This window comes from Silurus aristotelis (assembly GCF_946808225.1).
Source record: "Silurus aristotelis genome assembly, chromosome: 15".
Taxonomy (NCBI): domain Eukaryota; kingdom Metazoa; phylum Chordata; class Actinopteri; order Siluriformes; family Siluridae; genus Silurus; species Silurus aristotelis.
Genome location: NC_139588.1, coordinates 24,305,167 through 24,320,183, shown reverse-complemented (window position 1 = coordinate 24,320,183; position 15,017 = coordinate 24,305,167). Strand labels below are relative to the sequence as shown.

At 40.8% G+C, this 15,017-nt stretch overlaps 1 protein-coding gene and 1 long non-coding RNA gene across 8 annotated transcripts in view; one reads left to right on the top strand and one right to left on the bottom strand.

The window, feature by feature from the left end:
• The window catches only part of LOC310738007, a 132,862-nt gene extending 128,232 nt beyond the window's left edge, over positions 1 to 4,630 (bottom strand). Inside the window, exon 1 of the long non-coding RNA XR_014536951.1 lies at positions 4,521 to 4,630. This is a non-coding gene — a long non-coding RNA (uncharacterized lncRNA). The remainder of the gene's footprint in view (positions 1 to 4,520) is intronic.
• Positions 4,631 to 6,464: 1,834 nt separating this feature from the next.
• On the top strand, positions 6,465 to 14,691 carry gtf2a1 (general transcription factor IIA, 1). 7 transcript variants are annotated; one of them, XM_083562741.1, is made up of 11 exons: positions 6,542 to 6,706; positions 6,805 to 6,839; positions 8,496 to 8,597; positions 9,387 to 9,540; positions 9,818 to 9,882; positions 9,986 to 10,070; positions 10,507 to 10,640; positions 10,741 to 10,845; positions 11,005 to 11,274; positions 11,423 to 11,512; positions 13,000 to 14,691. In XM_083562741.1, exons 2-11 carry the CDS (start codon positions 6,810 to 6,812, stop codon positions 13,105 to 13,107), a joined length of 1,143 nt encoding a protein of 380 aa, XP_083418867.1. In that variant the 5' UTR covers positions 6,542 to 6,706; positions 6,805 to 6,809; the 3' UTR covers positions 13,108 to 14,691. The 7 variants fall into 7 exon arrangements, with proteins under 7 accessions (XP_083418870.1, XP_083418867.1, XP_083418868.1 ...); XM_083562744.1 differs by lacking the exons at positions 6,542 to 6,706; positions 6,805 to 6,839 and adding an exon at positions 6,465 to 6,535; XM_083562742.1 differs by having other exon boundaries at positions 6,542 to 6,839; positions 11,008 to 11,274.
• The last annotated feature ends 326 nt before the right edge of the window (positions 14,692 to 15,017 follow it).

The window sequence follows — 15,017 nt, the reverse complement described above, 5'->3', positions numbered from 1 at the left end:
CTGAGGACGCCATTGCTCATCTTCTCCACACCACGATGAGCCACCTGGACCAAAGAAATGGGAATTATGCAAAGATGTTGTTCGTGGACTACAGTTCAGCGTTTAACACCATAATTCCCTCCACACTCACCTCTAAGTTGGAGGTCCTGGGACTCAGCCAGCCGCTGTGTCAATGGATCTCTAACTTCCTAACAGACAGACCACAAGCCGTACGGGTGGGAAAACACACCTCATCCACCCTCACCCTCAGCACTGGCGCCCCCCAGGGTTGTGTTCTGAGCCCCCTGCTTTACTCAATGTACACACATGACTGTGTGGCCACATCCAACTCCACCACCATCATCAAGTTTGCTGACGACACTGTTGTGGTGGGTCTGATCTCCAACAACGACGAGACGGCCTACCTACAGGAGGTTAAAAACCTGGAGAGATGGTGCCAGGAGAACAACCTTCTCCTGAATGTCAGCAAGACTAAGGAGTTGATCGTGGACTTCAGCACAAAGCGGGAGCGGGCATACCAACCTATAAACATCAGCGGGACCCCAGTGGAGAAAGTGGACAGTTTCCGGTACCTTGGTGTTAACATCACACAGGATCTGTCTTGGTCCTGTCACACCAACACCCTGGTGAAGAAGGCCTGGCAGCGTCTGTACCATCTGAGACGCTTAAGGGACTTTAAACTACCCTCTCAGGTGCTTAAGACTTTCTACACTTGCACCATTGAGAGTGTCCTGACGGGCAGCATCACTTCCTGGTTCGGGAACAGCACCATGCAGGACAGACGAGCCCTCCAGAGGGTGGTGCGTTCAGCTGAACGTACCATCCACACTGAGCTCCCTAACCTGCAGGACATCTATAGCACGCGGTGCAGGACCAGAGCCAGGAAGATTATGAAGGACCTCAGCCATCCCAACAATGGACTCTTTTCTCTGTTGCGTTCAGGAAAACGCTTCCGCTCCCTGAAAGCGAACACAGAGAGAATGAGGAGGAGCTTCTTCCCGCAGGCCATCCGGTGTTTAAACCAGGAAACACCCAGGATCTAGAACTGGCCCACTCTCTCCACCATCATCATCACACTTCTCTGTACATATATTCACCTTCGCACCACGTCACTTTAAACATATCTCACCGTTCGCACCACGACACTTTAAACTTTGGACTTGCACAGCACAGTGCGCTTTTTATTTTATTCATACCACATGGACCATATTGCACCATATTGCACATGGACACTTTACGGACCTTTACACCACACCATACCGCACACGGACACTTTATGGACAACCCACCACAAACTGCCTATTGTTTACATATTGTTTACATTTTTATTTTGTTTACATTTTTCACTACACATTGTTTACTGTTTATATGTATATTTGCTCACACATTATTCTTTTATATATATATATATATATATATATATATATATATATATATATATATATATATATATATATATATATATATATATATATATATATATCTTTATACCTTATATTCTTTTACTTTATTTTATTTATTTATTTTATTTTATTTTAATAGTTTTTTTTTTTTTATACCTTATAGTTATTTATCTGCCTCCTTTTCTTTCCCCCATCCTATTCCCTCATGCCGGACCATTGTACAAAACATTTCACTACATGTCGTACCCTGTATGTATGTGTATGTGATGAATAAAATTTGATTTGATTTGATTTGTTGCCAGGAAGAAAGTCCTTAAAAAAGACATACAGTCGAACCCACTTATCTCGACCTCGGTTAACTCGCCAACCCTATTAAGTCAATGTTTTTGAAGTGGAACCGTCAAATTCTCTCTTTGTCTTAACATTTTCTTATCGGTTATGTCGATCCTTTTATGTCGCCGAACCCTAATATCTCGAGCACAAAAGAGGGCCAAATTAGCCACCTAACGTCGGTTATCTCGATCCCCATAACCACTCGCCGGCTTTTGAAAATGTTAGTTATCGATGCCACTTCACCATCTGTATTTTCGCGCATATAAGACGCGTCTTATACAAAGTTGTACGTACCCCTCACCCAGGGTGCATGTTATATTAGAGATCAGCCTGGAATGACGTGAAGAAGAAAGCAATCTCAAACTGCTGAATGCACTGCGTCATTCAGGATATTTCCGACGATGAGTTTCAGGCACAGTGCCGTGCAGCCGCAGAAGAACTCGCGGAAGTGGTGGAAAAATCAAGCCTTACAGATGCTATCTTGGAAGAGGAGGCACAGGAGTGTAGGATACTTTTCAGAACTGTGTGAGAGTGAAATGACTCGCGAATTTAATGTTGACACTGGTTAGCTTTTTGTAAAAACGAACTACACCCCGCACATTTTTTTGTGATTTTGTGAGCGAGCTTTGTGTTCGCAATGTTGGAGAATATAATAAAAGTTTGTTTTAAGAATCGATGGTGGTTTGTATTGTATACTGGTAAATCTCTGCTGTTAGTTGGTGCACATATGCCTTTTGTTGTTAGCAAACGTATGTACATTTTTATAGCATGCCTTCATCAAACAAATCGCGGCAACGCCTTTGTGTAAAAAACCTCCAAAAACATGTGCATGTACATTCTCATTTATTAAAGCACATCATGTACATAAAGAAATTTCAAGCACGTTAATATATTGCTGCCATATTGGTTTTCGTTTATCTCGATCATTAGTTATCTCAACGCTTTTTGGCAAACCCCTAGGCCGGCGACATAACCGGGTTCAACTGTAATAAAGACTGAAAACAGATTTGACTCTCTAAAAGCTATGCTTCTTGCTTTTAAGAATTTTTACTTTTAATGCCAGGGGACTTACAGATATAAGACAATTTTAGAAAATAAAGGAAATGTTCAAAGCTGAAGATATTATTTTGTTACAGGATACTAACTGAAGGAAAGGCCACATGACAGGAATGAAGAAAAGGTGGAAAGGAGAGGTGTTATATTCACATGGGGATGATAGGATGGGCAGAGGGGTGGCATTTTTAATAAGGGAAAACAATTGCGTAAGATGTAAAACAATATTTAACGTTAAAGAGAGGAAATGTATGGCTGTAGAAATGGAGTATGAGGGGAAATTAGTAGTGGTGGTAAATGTTTATGCGCCAATGTAAGAAAACAAAAAGAATGAGTATTTTGGTGCCTTAAGAGCTTTTAAAAAAAATACAGAGAAAATGTTATGATGGGTGATTTTAATACCATTTTCAGTAAATACGAAATGGGTAAAGGGAATGTTTTTTAAAACTGATAAAGGAAGAAAAGAGTTGAAGTCATTAATGGAAGAAAACAACATGATTGATGTTGAAAGAAAAAGAAAGAAGAAAGAAATGAAAGCATAAAGGAATATTCAAGAAGGTAATTGGTAGGGAATTTTATGTGCAAAACAAGAATTTATTTTATTTTATGTACAAGGAACATTGAAAGTTTTATCGGTAATATTAAGTTAAATATCGAGACTCATAGTGAACATACTTTACACTAAATTAAAGCATTATGACTCAACTTGTAGACTTAAATGTTCTGATTTCTTTGAATGAATTCAATATTTGGCTTGATGACTACATCTGGTGGAAATTTTGTGTCAATAGCCCACTTAGAAATCCCCTTACTGATAAAAATGCTGATGTGTCAAATACTAATTTTCTCCGCTGTATATATAATGTGAGTACAACCCTTACAATTTAACAACCATTTTAGTATCTTCTCAAGGGTCAATACTATAGAAATAAAACTTTTATAAAACTTTTATAAAAAAAATATTCTATAGCAGTATTTAGAGTAGTGCAGCTTGTAAAGCAGTACAGATTTACTGTCCTCTGAAAATAACTCAACATTATTGTCTAAATAGCTGGCAGCAAATGTGAGTACACCCTAAGTGAAAGTCCAAAATATGTCCAAGGTGTGAATATTATGTTTGAGCATCATTGTTATCTAGTACTGCCTCCTGGGCATGGAATTTACCAGAGCTGCATACGTTGTTGCTTAGATCCTCTTTCACTCCTCCATAATGACATCACGTTCTGCTTCAGAATGTCACAGAGCATGTTGAAATCCATGTTTCCCTCAGTGAACTGCAGCCCCCAAGTACAGTGGAAGAGTGGAAATTCGGTTGGACCAGATGACATACCAGTAGAAGTATGGAGATGTTTAGGAGAGATGGCAGTGGAGTTTTTAACCAGATTGTTTAACAACATTCTGGAAGGTGAGAGGATGCCTGAGGAATGGAGAAGGAGTGTGCTGGTACCGGTTTTTAAGAATAAGGGAGATGTGCAGACCTGCAGTAACTACAGGGGAATAAAGTTAATCAATCACAGCAGGTTTTAAGATCTCAAAGGAGCGTGAAGGATTGTAGTGTGTTAAAAGACTGGAGATACATGAAGATAAACCATTTAGTGTTTTGTAAGTAAGTATTCGTAGTTTGTAGTGGATTCGAAACTTAACAGGTAGCCAGTGTAGGGATGAGAAGATTGGGGTTATATGATCATATTTTCTTGACCTTGTGAGAACTCTGACTGCTGCATTCTGAACTAACTGAAGCTTGTTTATTAATGATGCAGGACATCCACCTAGTAATGCATTACAATAGTCTATTCTGGAGGTCATGAACGCATGGACGAGCTTCTCTGCATCAGATATAGACAACAACTTAGCTTAGAAATATTTCTAAGGTGGAAGAAGACGATGTGATTATTAAAAGATAAGTTGCTCTAAAATAACTCCCAGGTCTTTTACTGTTGAACTAGTGGTTACAGAACATCCGTCTAAATGCAGGTTGAGATGCTGGAGCTTCTGTGTACTGGTTTTTGGGCCGATGAGCAAAATCTCAGTCTTATCAGAATTTAATAATAGAAAGTTATGAGTCATCCAATTCTTTATTTACTTTATTCTTTGAGTAATTAAATTATTTGACACACTCGGTTATCCGAGCCAATTGAGCTGTATCGCCTGGTTTTGAAGAGATATATAGTTGGTGAAGGGAGATTTGCAGACCTGCAGTATCTACAGAGGAAAAAAGTTTGATCATTGAAGTTATGGGAAAGTGTAGTTAACAGGTGGAGAAGATCCGGGAGAGGTGGAGGTACATGCTGGAGAGAAGGGGAATGAAAGTCAGTAGGAGTAAGACAAAGTACATGTGTGTGAATGAGAGGGAGGGCAGTGGAGGGGTGCGGTTGCAGGGAGAAGAGGTGGAGAAGGTGGAGGAGTTCAGGTACCTGGGGTCAACAGTGCAGAGTAATGGAGAGTGTGTTAGAGAAGTGAAGAAAAGAGTGCAGGCAGGGTGGAGTGGGTGGAGAAGAGTGATAGCAGGAGTGATTTGTGATAGAAGAGTATTTGTGAGAGTGAAAGGGAAAGTTTATAGGACTGTGGTGAGACCTGCGATGTTGTATGGATTAGAGACAGTGGCATTGAGTAAAAGACAGGAGGTGGAGCTGGAGGTAGCAGAGCTGAAGATGTTGAGGTTTTTGTTGGGAGTGACGACGATGGACAGGATTAGAAATGAGTTTATTAGAGGGACAGCGCATGTAGGACGTTTTGGAGACAAGGTGAGGGAGGTGAGATTGAGATGGTTTGGACATGTGCAGAGGAGGGACATGGGGTATATCAGTAGGAGAATGCTGAGGATGGAGCCACCAGGAAGGAGGAAAAGAGGAAGAACAAGAAGAAGGTTTATGGATGTGTTGAGGGAAGACATGCAGGTGGTTGGGGTGAAAGAGGCAGATGTAGAGGACAGGGGGGTATGGAGACGGATGATCCGCTGTGGAGAGACCTAATGGGAGAAGCCGAAAGAAAAAGAAGAAGAAGAAGTAGAAGAAGAAGAAGAAGAAGCTCTCTTAAAAATGACTTCACCAAAAATAAACATACATTTGCATAATGCATCTATATTTGTCCATGCCCATGTTAATTAGATTATTAAAACTTGAAAAGTATTAATTTAAGGTACATTTAAAGCAGATAAATATGTGCGATCAAATTGCGATTAATTATTTTACTCAAGATAATCACTGTGATTCAATATTTCAATATATCAATTGACAGCCTTTTATATATATATAAGGCTGTCATTTAAAGCATCAAGCATTTAAAACTATAGGAGCTTTTATACATTTACTCCAGTAAAGGTTTAAATGGAGCACTTTTACTAGAGTAATATTTTACTATTTATTATATTTTAATATTTGATATTTTTATTTAGTAATATTTTAATGTATCTCTACTTTAACTCAACTACATGGTTTGTGTACATTTCTCCCACTAGTGAATAATAATAATAATAATAATAATAATAATAATAATAATAATAATAATAATAATAATAATAATAATAAAACTGGTGTCCACTATTCATGTGCATACTCTGTGACGTACACGCCTACCAGCTCGACCGTCCAATCAGCGAGCGTCTCTCGAACACGTACCGATAGACAATAGCAGCGCTAGGGGCGGGTCAAGCGGAAGAAGGGGACTCGCGTGGTTTCGGGGTTCTCGCGATATTTGGCGTGAAGCCCGCTTTGCTGCCCGTGCCCTATGGTCTCGCGCATCCTCAGGTCGGTATATAAAGGCGGAACGGCGACGGAGCAGGACGGCTGGAACCGAGCAGCGCCGGGACCGGGCTAAACTACTACTCTTATTATTATTATTATTATTATTATTATTATTATTACATTAGTAGATCGTGAAAGAGAGAAACCAAAACCAAAAAAAAAAAACACAGCTGGGTGCTATATTTATTTATTTATTTATTTTCTCTCGTCTCCGAACTTTTTTTTTTTAAAGCTAGTTCTTAAACTGGTTGTGTTTTTTTTTTTTTTTTTAGTTAAAATGGCGAGCTCGGCCAACTCGAACCCAGTGGTAAGGACCCCGATCTCAGACTCAGATCAGACTCAGATCAGACACGGCGCTGAATTCAAAGACAAAATCAACAAAACAAGCCATAATCCACGGTCAAAGCATTGCCGGGGCTAGTCAGGGGTTTTTCTTTCTCTCTCTCTCTCTCTCTCTCTCTCTCTCCTATTGGTATTCCCATTAATATTAATATATTAAATAAATCCAGCTTGTGTTTCTTCACGAACTCGGCCATGTTAATCGTGTTTCTGGAGAGAAGCAGCTGAGACTCGGATCTCCATGTTAGTCGACGCGTCTTACTGTGGATAAATACACGATTTTATCGCCTTTACTTTTTTATTTCATAAGATTTAGGAGGTGAATGTAGTGTTTTTGTTTTTGAGGCGGATATATTTCCGGAAATATGGTCAATATCGCCTCGGCGTACACTTTTTAACGACCTCCCCTTTAATATATATATATATATATATATATATATTGATTTTCATTTATTTATAAATATACGTATATATAAATGACATTAGTATGGATTTTTATTCAGTTGAACCGGAGGCTAATTTTCGCTGCGTCATTATGGTGGTTTGTGTGGTGACTGAACCGCCGCCATGTTTGTTCTCTTTAAACGCAGCCAAAATATCAGATTAATAATTGTATTAAAATAATAATAATAATAATAAATCGTTATCAGAAGTGTGTTCGGGGGTGTGTGTGTGTGTGTGTGTGTGTGTGTCTGTCCTTTCCGCAGGCTGCTTTTATACACATCCACGCGCTCTAATATAGACTCGGGGAAGATGGGAAGGAGTTGCGCGCGCCACGTCACGCCTCACGCGCCATATAACAGCCTCCCCCCCTCCCCCACACCCTTTATGCACGCGCTTTAAATAGATTGCTCGCGGGGGCGCGCACCCTGAGCACAGGCTTTAAATAGTGTGTGTCTGTATTCAGGGTCTAAACCTTTTATATATGTTTTTATATAATTGTGTGTATAAATGTTTTATTAGAGAGAAAAAATGCAATCGGATGCAAGATTATCGAAACGTGGTCGAACAGCATCATGCATCAGGTGTTTACCGGTTTCCTCCACCCGCCGGTATTCGTGAATCGCGGTTTTGACGATAACTGTGACCCTGCAGCGTTGCAGTTTGTGTGTCACCGTAGCACGTCGTGATGTCCGAGCAAGTTGGAAACGATGGCACGGATGTTGCACGTGTACTGGTTCGTGTTGGAGAGAAATTTGACACGTGCGAACGTTTAGAATTTTCGCTTAATGGTCAAGGTGCCAAACAATCGCACGGTTGGCGTTACGAAGACGTTATAGCTGGCGGATCGGCCTCATGTGTGTGTATGAAGATAATCGAGGTGGAATTGTTGAGCTAGTTTCCTGGTGTAGATGTTGTCAAGTTTGAGCAAAAAACCCCAAAAGCAGCATAAAATGCATTTGTCCTGAATTTCACAGTTTTACGTCTATAACTCGAGTCTTCTTCTGTAACGTTCGCCTTTATTTTGTTACTATAGAAACCATGTCGGGCATATCTGCACACATCAGAGCTGCTGGTAGAGGAACACCTCCTGACCAATCACAATTCAGTGCCGTGGGGATTATTTGTTCCAATTGAAATTTTCCGCAGCTTTCAATGATCACGTGTCTCATTTGCATTTCAGCCTAAACTCTATAAAACTGTGATGGAGGATGTGATCAACGAAGTCCGAGAGCTTTTCCTGGACGAAGGCGTGGACGAACAGGTTCTCATGGAACTCAAAACGGTAATATTGTGATTTGCAGGCACACGATTTTATCAGATGTCTTTGGACGCAGGAGCATGACATTTTCCCTTCACTTGAACTAAAAGACCCAAACCTGTTCCAGCATGACGATGCCTCATTTCCATTGACGCTAAAGTGGAAACGGCGTTAACCGAACAACGCTGCTCATTTGCATTTAGCGACGCCCATAAAACTCCACAGGATTTCAAAAGTGCAGGCAGTGAGGAGAACAAAACGAAAAAAAAATAGATTTTCCTTAATGCTTCGTTTAGTGCATTTAACTACACGTGTAGTAGATCAGAGGAGCCTCGTTCATACACCATCAGCTTCACACGTCAGGCCCACAACATGTGCACCGGTGGAGGCACCAGAAATACCGCTTACAAGAAACATAGTCGCAATCGTGAGAAATAAAAAAGTCAAACATAAAGAAAACGTAAAGAGAACTTTTTTAAAAAAATTTATGATCCTTTATAAACATATATTTATATATATTTGTTTGCATTTTGATGTAATATGGCAATTCATTGCACTAAATTGGTTTAGTTTTCACAGCTTTAAAATATATATTTTTTTAAATTCCCAAATTAAATGTGAATTTTCCTAAAAAAAAATCACTTGTTCATTTTAAGACGTGTCTTATTTTCTCTTGTATATTTAGTGTTGATCTTTGATTAATAAAAAAGTACTTACCCAATTAATTGTTGGAATAATCAGGAGAATAATTGATTTTAATAATTGACCTAACTATCCAGAGCTTTTGTTTGTTTGTTTGTTTCCCGATGAAAGCTGTGGGAGAGTAAACTGATGCAGTCGAAGGCCGTGGACGGTTTCCACTCAGAGGAGCAGCAGACTCTTCAGGCCCAACAGACGCAGGTTTCACAGGTCCAACAGCCCCAACAAACACAACCTCAACAGGTTCTCCTTCCTCCACAACAGCAAGGTCCGACCCAAACACCACCAATCTGATCCCACGTACTGCTCTGATCTACACACCGTACACGCAGTTCATTTCCCTTTCATCCAGACTTTTTACATGTTACCATAGTTCTGATTTCTACTCTTATTCTTCACTACAAAAAGAAAATATTCATCTTTTATGTGGATGGACTTATTAAAGAATTGTATTTTCGTATAGTAAAATATTTGACAAATATTTGATTTCTTTTTTCTTGTAAATATTTCTCGACTTATCTTTTGCTTATTTCTGAATTCTTCAGCCCAACCACAGCAGGTGATCATACAGGACCCCAAACTCCTGCAGCACATGAGCGCTACAGGCATGGTGAGGACACCACACACTCCTGGATATAGATAATGATAGATATAGGCAGGTCTTCTTGTAATCTTTATATATAATGTGTGTGTGTGTGTGTGTGTGTGTTCAGAGTGCGGCTGCCACTGCGGCGACTTTGGCTTTGCCCTCCGGAGTCACAGGAGTCGGACCATACCAACAAATCATCACTAATCAAGGTCAGTTGTGATTGGTCCAATGGTTTTAGCTAATTCTAGAACAGCGGCTCTAAAAGCACGCGCTCTGCTGACGATAAACGATCGAAAAATGAAGCGTGTATTTGTTCACGCAGTGACGTTTTCTGTTAGAAACATGTTTATAGATGGAGCGTCCAGTGTCAAAGCTGGAGTAAGAGCTTTAAAAGATGGCACGTGATTTTGGTTGTACACAGAAAACCGTTGTTCATACACGTATTAACTGCAGTCCGACAGTGAGGAGACGTGTTGAAACGTTATTACACGATTCTTCATGCAAATAGAGGAACAAAATGTCCGTTAGGGGCGGAGTTGAGCAAACTTCCAGGTTTTAGTTTTGGAATTTTAAGAGTGGCAAGCCTTGGAGTGTGTGTGTGTGTGTTCACATTTTGTGTGTGTGTGTGTGCGCGTGCGCGCGCAGGTCAGATCCTGCAGGTGTTGAGAGCTGCTAATGGAGCTCAGTACATCATTCAGCCTCAGCAGTCCATCATGGTGCAGCAACAGGTCCTTCCACAGATGCAGGCCAGTGGAGTTCAGGCTCCAGTTATACAGCAGGTAAACACACCCACACACACGTGTGTGATTGGTTAACAATTCTAATTGACTGTAGAAAAGTAATTTGTGCTGTGACTGTGGTATTTGGTTGTGTGTGTAGGTGTTGACCCCACTCCAGGGTGGTCTTTCTCAGCAGACTGGTGTGATCATTCAGCCTCAGCAGATCGTCCTCACACAAAATAAAGTCCAGCAGCAGAACACTCAGGTCTCCTCACTGATCCTTTTATTTCAATATCGTTTACATTAACATTAAACTTACAGTTAATCCTGTTCTTCTTTCTGTTCTCCTGCTGTGGATAATCACTATTTAATCAATAGCTGTTGACCAATCAGAATGTGTGTGTGTGTGTGTGTGTGTGTGTAGCAGGTGATGCAGGCAGCGATAGCTCAAGGACAGACCCAAACATCTACACAACCCCAAACACACACACAAACTCCACAGCAACCACAAACTGCACAACAACAAGCAGCACAGCCTCAGCAGCAACCACAAGCTCCCATGATGCTTCAGGTGGACGGGGCTGGGGACACGTCGTCTGAGGAGGATGAGGACGAAGACGAGGAGGACGAATATGATGAGGATGAAGATGAGGACAAGGAGAAAGACGGAGGAGAGGATGGACAAGTAGAGGAGGTGTGTGTGTGTGTGTGTGTGTGTGTGTGTGTGTGTGTGTGTGTGTGTGTGTGTGTGTGTGTGTGTGTGTGTGTGTGTGTGAGAGAGAAATATGAAGATTTGTGTGGAAATATATTGATCTCGTTCTCACGCTCTCGTTTTCTTTCAGGAGCCTCTAAACAGCGGAGATGATGTAAGCGACGAGGAGGATCAGGAGCTGTTCGACACTGAGAACGTCGTCGTGTGTCAGTATGATAAGGTACGTGTGTGTGTATGGTGGCCGAAAAGTATGTGGACACCTGAATATAAGGTTGCTATATGCTTCTTCTAGATCATGTGTGTCAAACTCAAGGCCCGCGGGACACATCCAGCCCGATGTACAATTATATATGTCCCGTGAGATGATTTTATATAGATCTGTTATTGTTATTAATGTCCTGGCGATATGAAGCGCTGATAACACAAACTACAGATCCCATAATGCAGCGCTTCAGCTGCCTTACCGAACACTAGACTACCTGAGAACATTCCAGCGTCAATCAAGTCGAGCTTCTGTTGATGTATTTAACTCTATTGTACAGTTATTGTGAAACAGCGCCTCACAGTGGTGAAGAGAAAAGTTGACTGAGTAGATGTTTACTGACACTAGCGGTAAACACGTGTGTGTTATTAGTGGAGTGAATGTGACTGTAATTAAGGAATTGAATCTGAGACGGAACTACGAGACAAAACATCAGGAGAAGCTGAAGAACCTGAATGCAGAGCAGAAGATACAGAAAGTAGAAGAATTAAAGAAGAATCTGACATTTCAGATGATGTTTTTCACCAGAACAAAATCACGAAGTGAAGCTGGTGTGAAAACAGAGGAGAAATCAGAGGAACATCAGCATGATGAAGCTGTGAGACGTCTGGTGTTTGACTGGAGATATTTTTATGGAGAGCAAAATATTTTGTTATTTTAAGTTTAAGTTTATTTTTTCTGGAATAATATTTCAGTCTTTTTTATTCATATTTATGTTAAAAAAACATTGTTTTAGTGTGTTCAGTAAACGTTATCCTGCTCGGCCCACTAGCAAAAGTGTGCTTTGAGTTTTAGCCCCCTTTTATAGAGCATCCTGTTACACATTTAGTCTCCATTTCCTGAGCTAATAACCTCCACTCCTCTGGGAAGATGTTCCACCAGATTTTGAAGGGTGAAATTCATCATCATTATCATATCTGTATCAGCCAGAACATTAAATTCACCTGCCCAGTATTCACTTCCACCGTGTTCCACCAAAACTTCTCAAAAGGTCACCACTCAATATGTCCCCATTTTTCCTACATTTACATTTGCTGTTATGATGAACTCCACTCTTCTGGGAAGATGTTCCTCTAGATGTAGTAAAGTCAGCTACTGATGTAGGTGAGGAGGCCTGGGGTGCTCACTTTAATTCATGTTAAATAAGGGTTGAAGCTCTATAGCGGGAGATCTTCCACCAAATCTGACTCCTGGAAAGCATGTCTCCAAGGAGCTGGCTCTTGCTGGAACAGGTTTGGGTCTCAGAGTTCAAGTTGGGGAAAGTTTAGTGCTGCCACATCTGGAGATACCCGATACTATTGTGTGTACGAATGTGTGCTAACAGTTTGGGGAAGAAGCACATATGGGTGGAAATGTCTGAGGTGTCAATATTTTTGTTGAAAAAAATGAATTCCTGTACGTATATTTCACACTTTCCATTTTCTCCTCCTTGTTTTTGGCCGCAGATCCACAGAAGTAAGAATAAGTGGAAATTCCACCTGAAAGACGGAATCATGAACCTGAACGGACGCGATTACGTTTTTTCCAAAGCCATTGGCGATGCCGAGTGGTGAGAGAACGCGTGATAGACTCCAGAGTGTGTAATGTGAAAGAGAGAGAGAGAGAGAGAGAGAGAGAGACGTCTCTACAGGAGGATTTGAGTGTTTCAGCATCAGGAGGAGAAACACACGGTGCGGGATGAAGGACGACGTCCACATACTGTACTTTAAAACTAAAAAATAATCTCTAGTGTGTTTAGTCAACGGATCTACGACGACTGCCATTTTATTTCTTTTATTTCTTAATTTTTTGGCTCCTTCATCTCGGGATGGACGTCTCTTCAACTCGATATGATCAACGCCCAGCTCGAACAAAACTCAAGTAGAGGCTTCCTGAGTGGATATTGTAGTGCCTCGAATTAGCTGTGAAAGTAGGCATCTGCCTGTGTGTGTGTGTGTGAGAGTGAGTGTTTGTCTGATGAAACCTTCAATAATCATCACCAAGGCTGTTCTCAACCAGGGCAAACATAATGCCTTCAAATCTGCCCCAAGATGGCGTCTTTATCCTGTTTTATCCTCTCTCTCTCTCTCACACACACACACACACACACACACTCCCACACACACTTACACCTCCTTTACAACCACCCAAAATTTGCATCGCCATGCCAACATCATCGTGTGTGTCGAAAATCACGGTATTGTTCCTACGCTGCAAAGTCTAAGCCCCTCCCCCTACACTCGTACTTTTAGATTAGCGTGTCTTGTTTGTCGCACATTAAGCCAAAAAAAATTTGTGCTTTAGCAAGTCATGTGACATGTTTGTCTCTCACACACACACAAACACACACACACACTTTTTTTATATTTTTATGTCCCTCCCCCAAACACACAGGTTTGTAAAGAAGGAACACTAAATCATACCGGAGAGCAAAAACGTAAGCCCTGTTTTAGACAATACAAAGTGTGTGTGTGTGTGTGTGTGTGTGTGTGTGTGTGTGTGTGTGTGTGTGTGTTTTACAGCTGGGTAAAGGGTTAATACACTGTCAGTGTGATGCCACCTGCATGCATATTCCCAATGGCTTTAATCTCAATCTCTCCCTCATTGTGTGTGTGTGTGTGTGTGTGTGTGAGATCATTTAATTTTGATTCTTATTTGTATTATTTTCGCTGTATTTATTCCCGAAGGCTCAGGCACCATCACACACGCAGGATTGAGGCTGCATCACACTGTGCTCTTAACACCATGTGTTTTAAGCTAAATCTTTTTTTTTTCTACCACTTCAGAAAACCCCCCCTGATGTTTATTCGTCTACATGAACCTGGGTGTTTATTTTTTGTTTTTTTTCCATCCTTACCATTTTTTTCTCCTTCTGTGGTGACGATTCTGAAATCCAGTACAGTTGTATATTAGATTACGATCATGCTCCGGGTGGATGGAATGTTTTCAGATCCCTTTTTTTTTTTTCCTTTTTCCCCTCTATAGATTTTTGTCTTGTTAATCTCCTGCTTGTTCTTTTATCGTTTGTGCCTTTCGATATGATTTGAGCTATCAGGTATTTTGCGAGGAAATGGTAGCCTTTTTAGAGTCAAAACCCTTCAGAAATATACTGTATGCTTTGTTTTTATGATTGTTAATAAACCATGCGCTGCAACAGAGTCTGAAGTGAAGATGTGTTTATAACCACCAATAATCACTAATCCTTATTACAGATTCAAGATTTTACTATATGTTCAGGAAGGAGGAATAGAGGAAGAGCAAGGAGGAGGTTTACGGATGTGGTTATGGAAGACATGCAGGTAGTTGGTGTGAAAGAGGCAGATGGGGGGGGGGGGTATGGACCCCTAATAGGAGAAGCCGAAAGATGATGATGTACAGTATGTGGTCTGTTACACCACACCATGAAGTCTCTTACTGCGTGAATACTGAAATACTTTGCCGTGCCTCTAATGATGTTCTTCACTAGTTGAAGATTTCTTGTTCG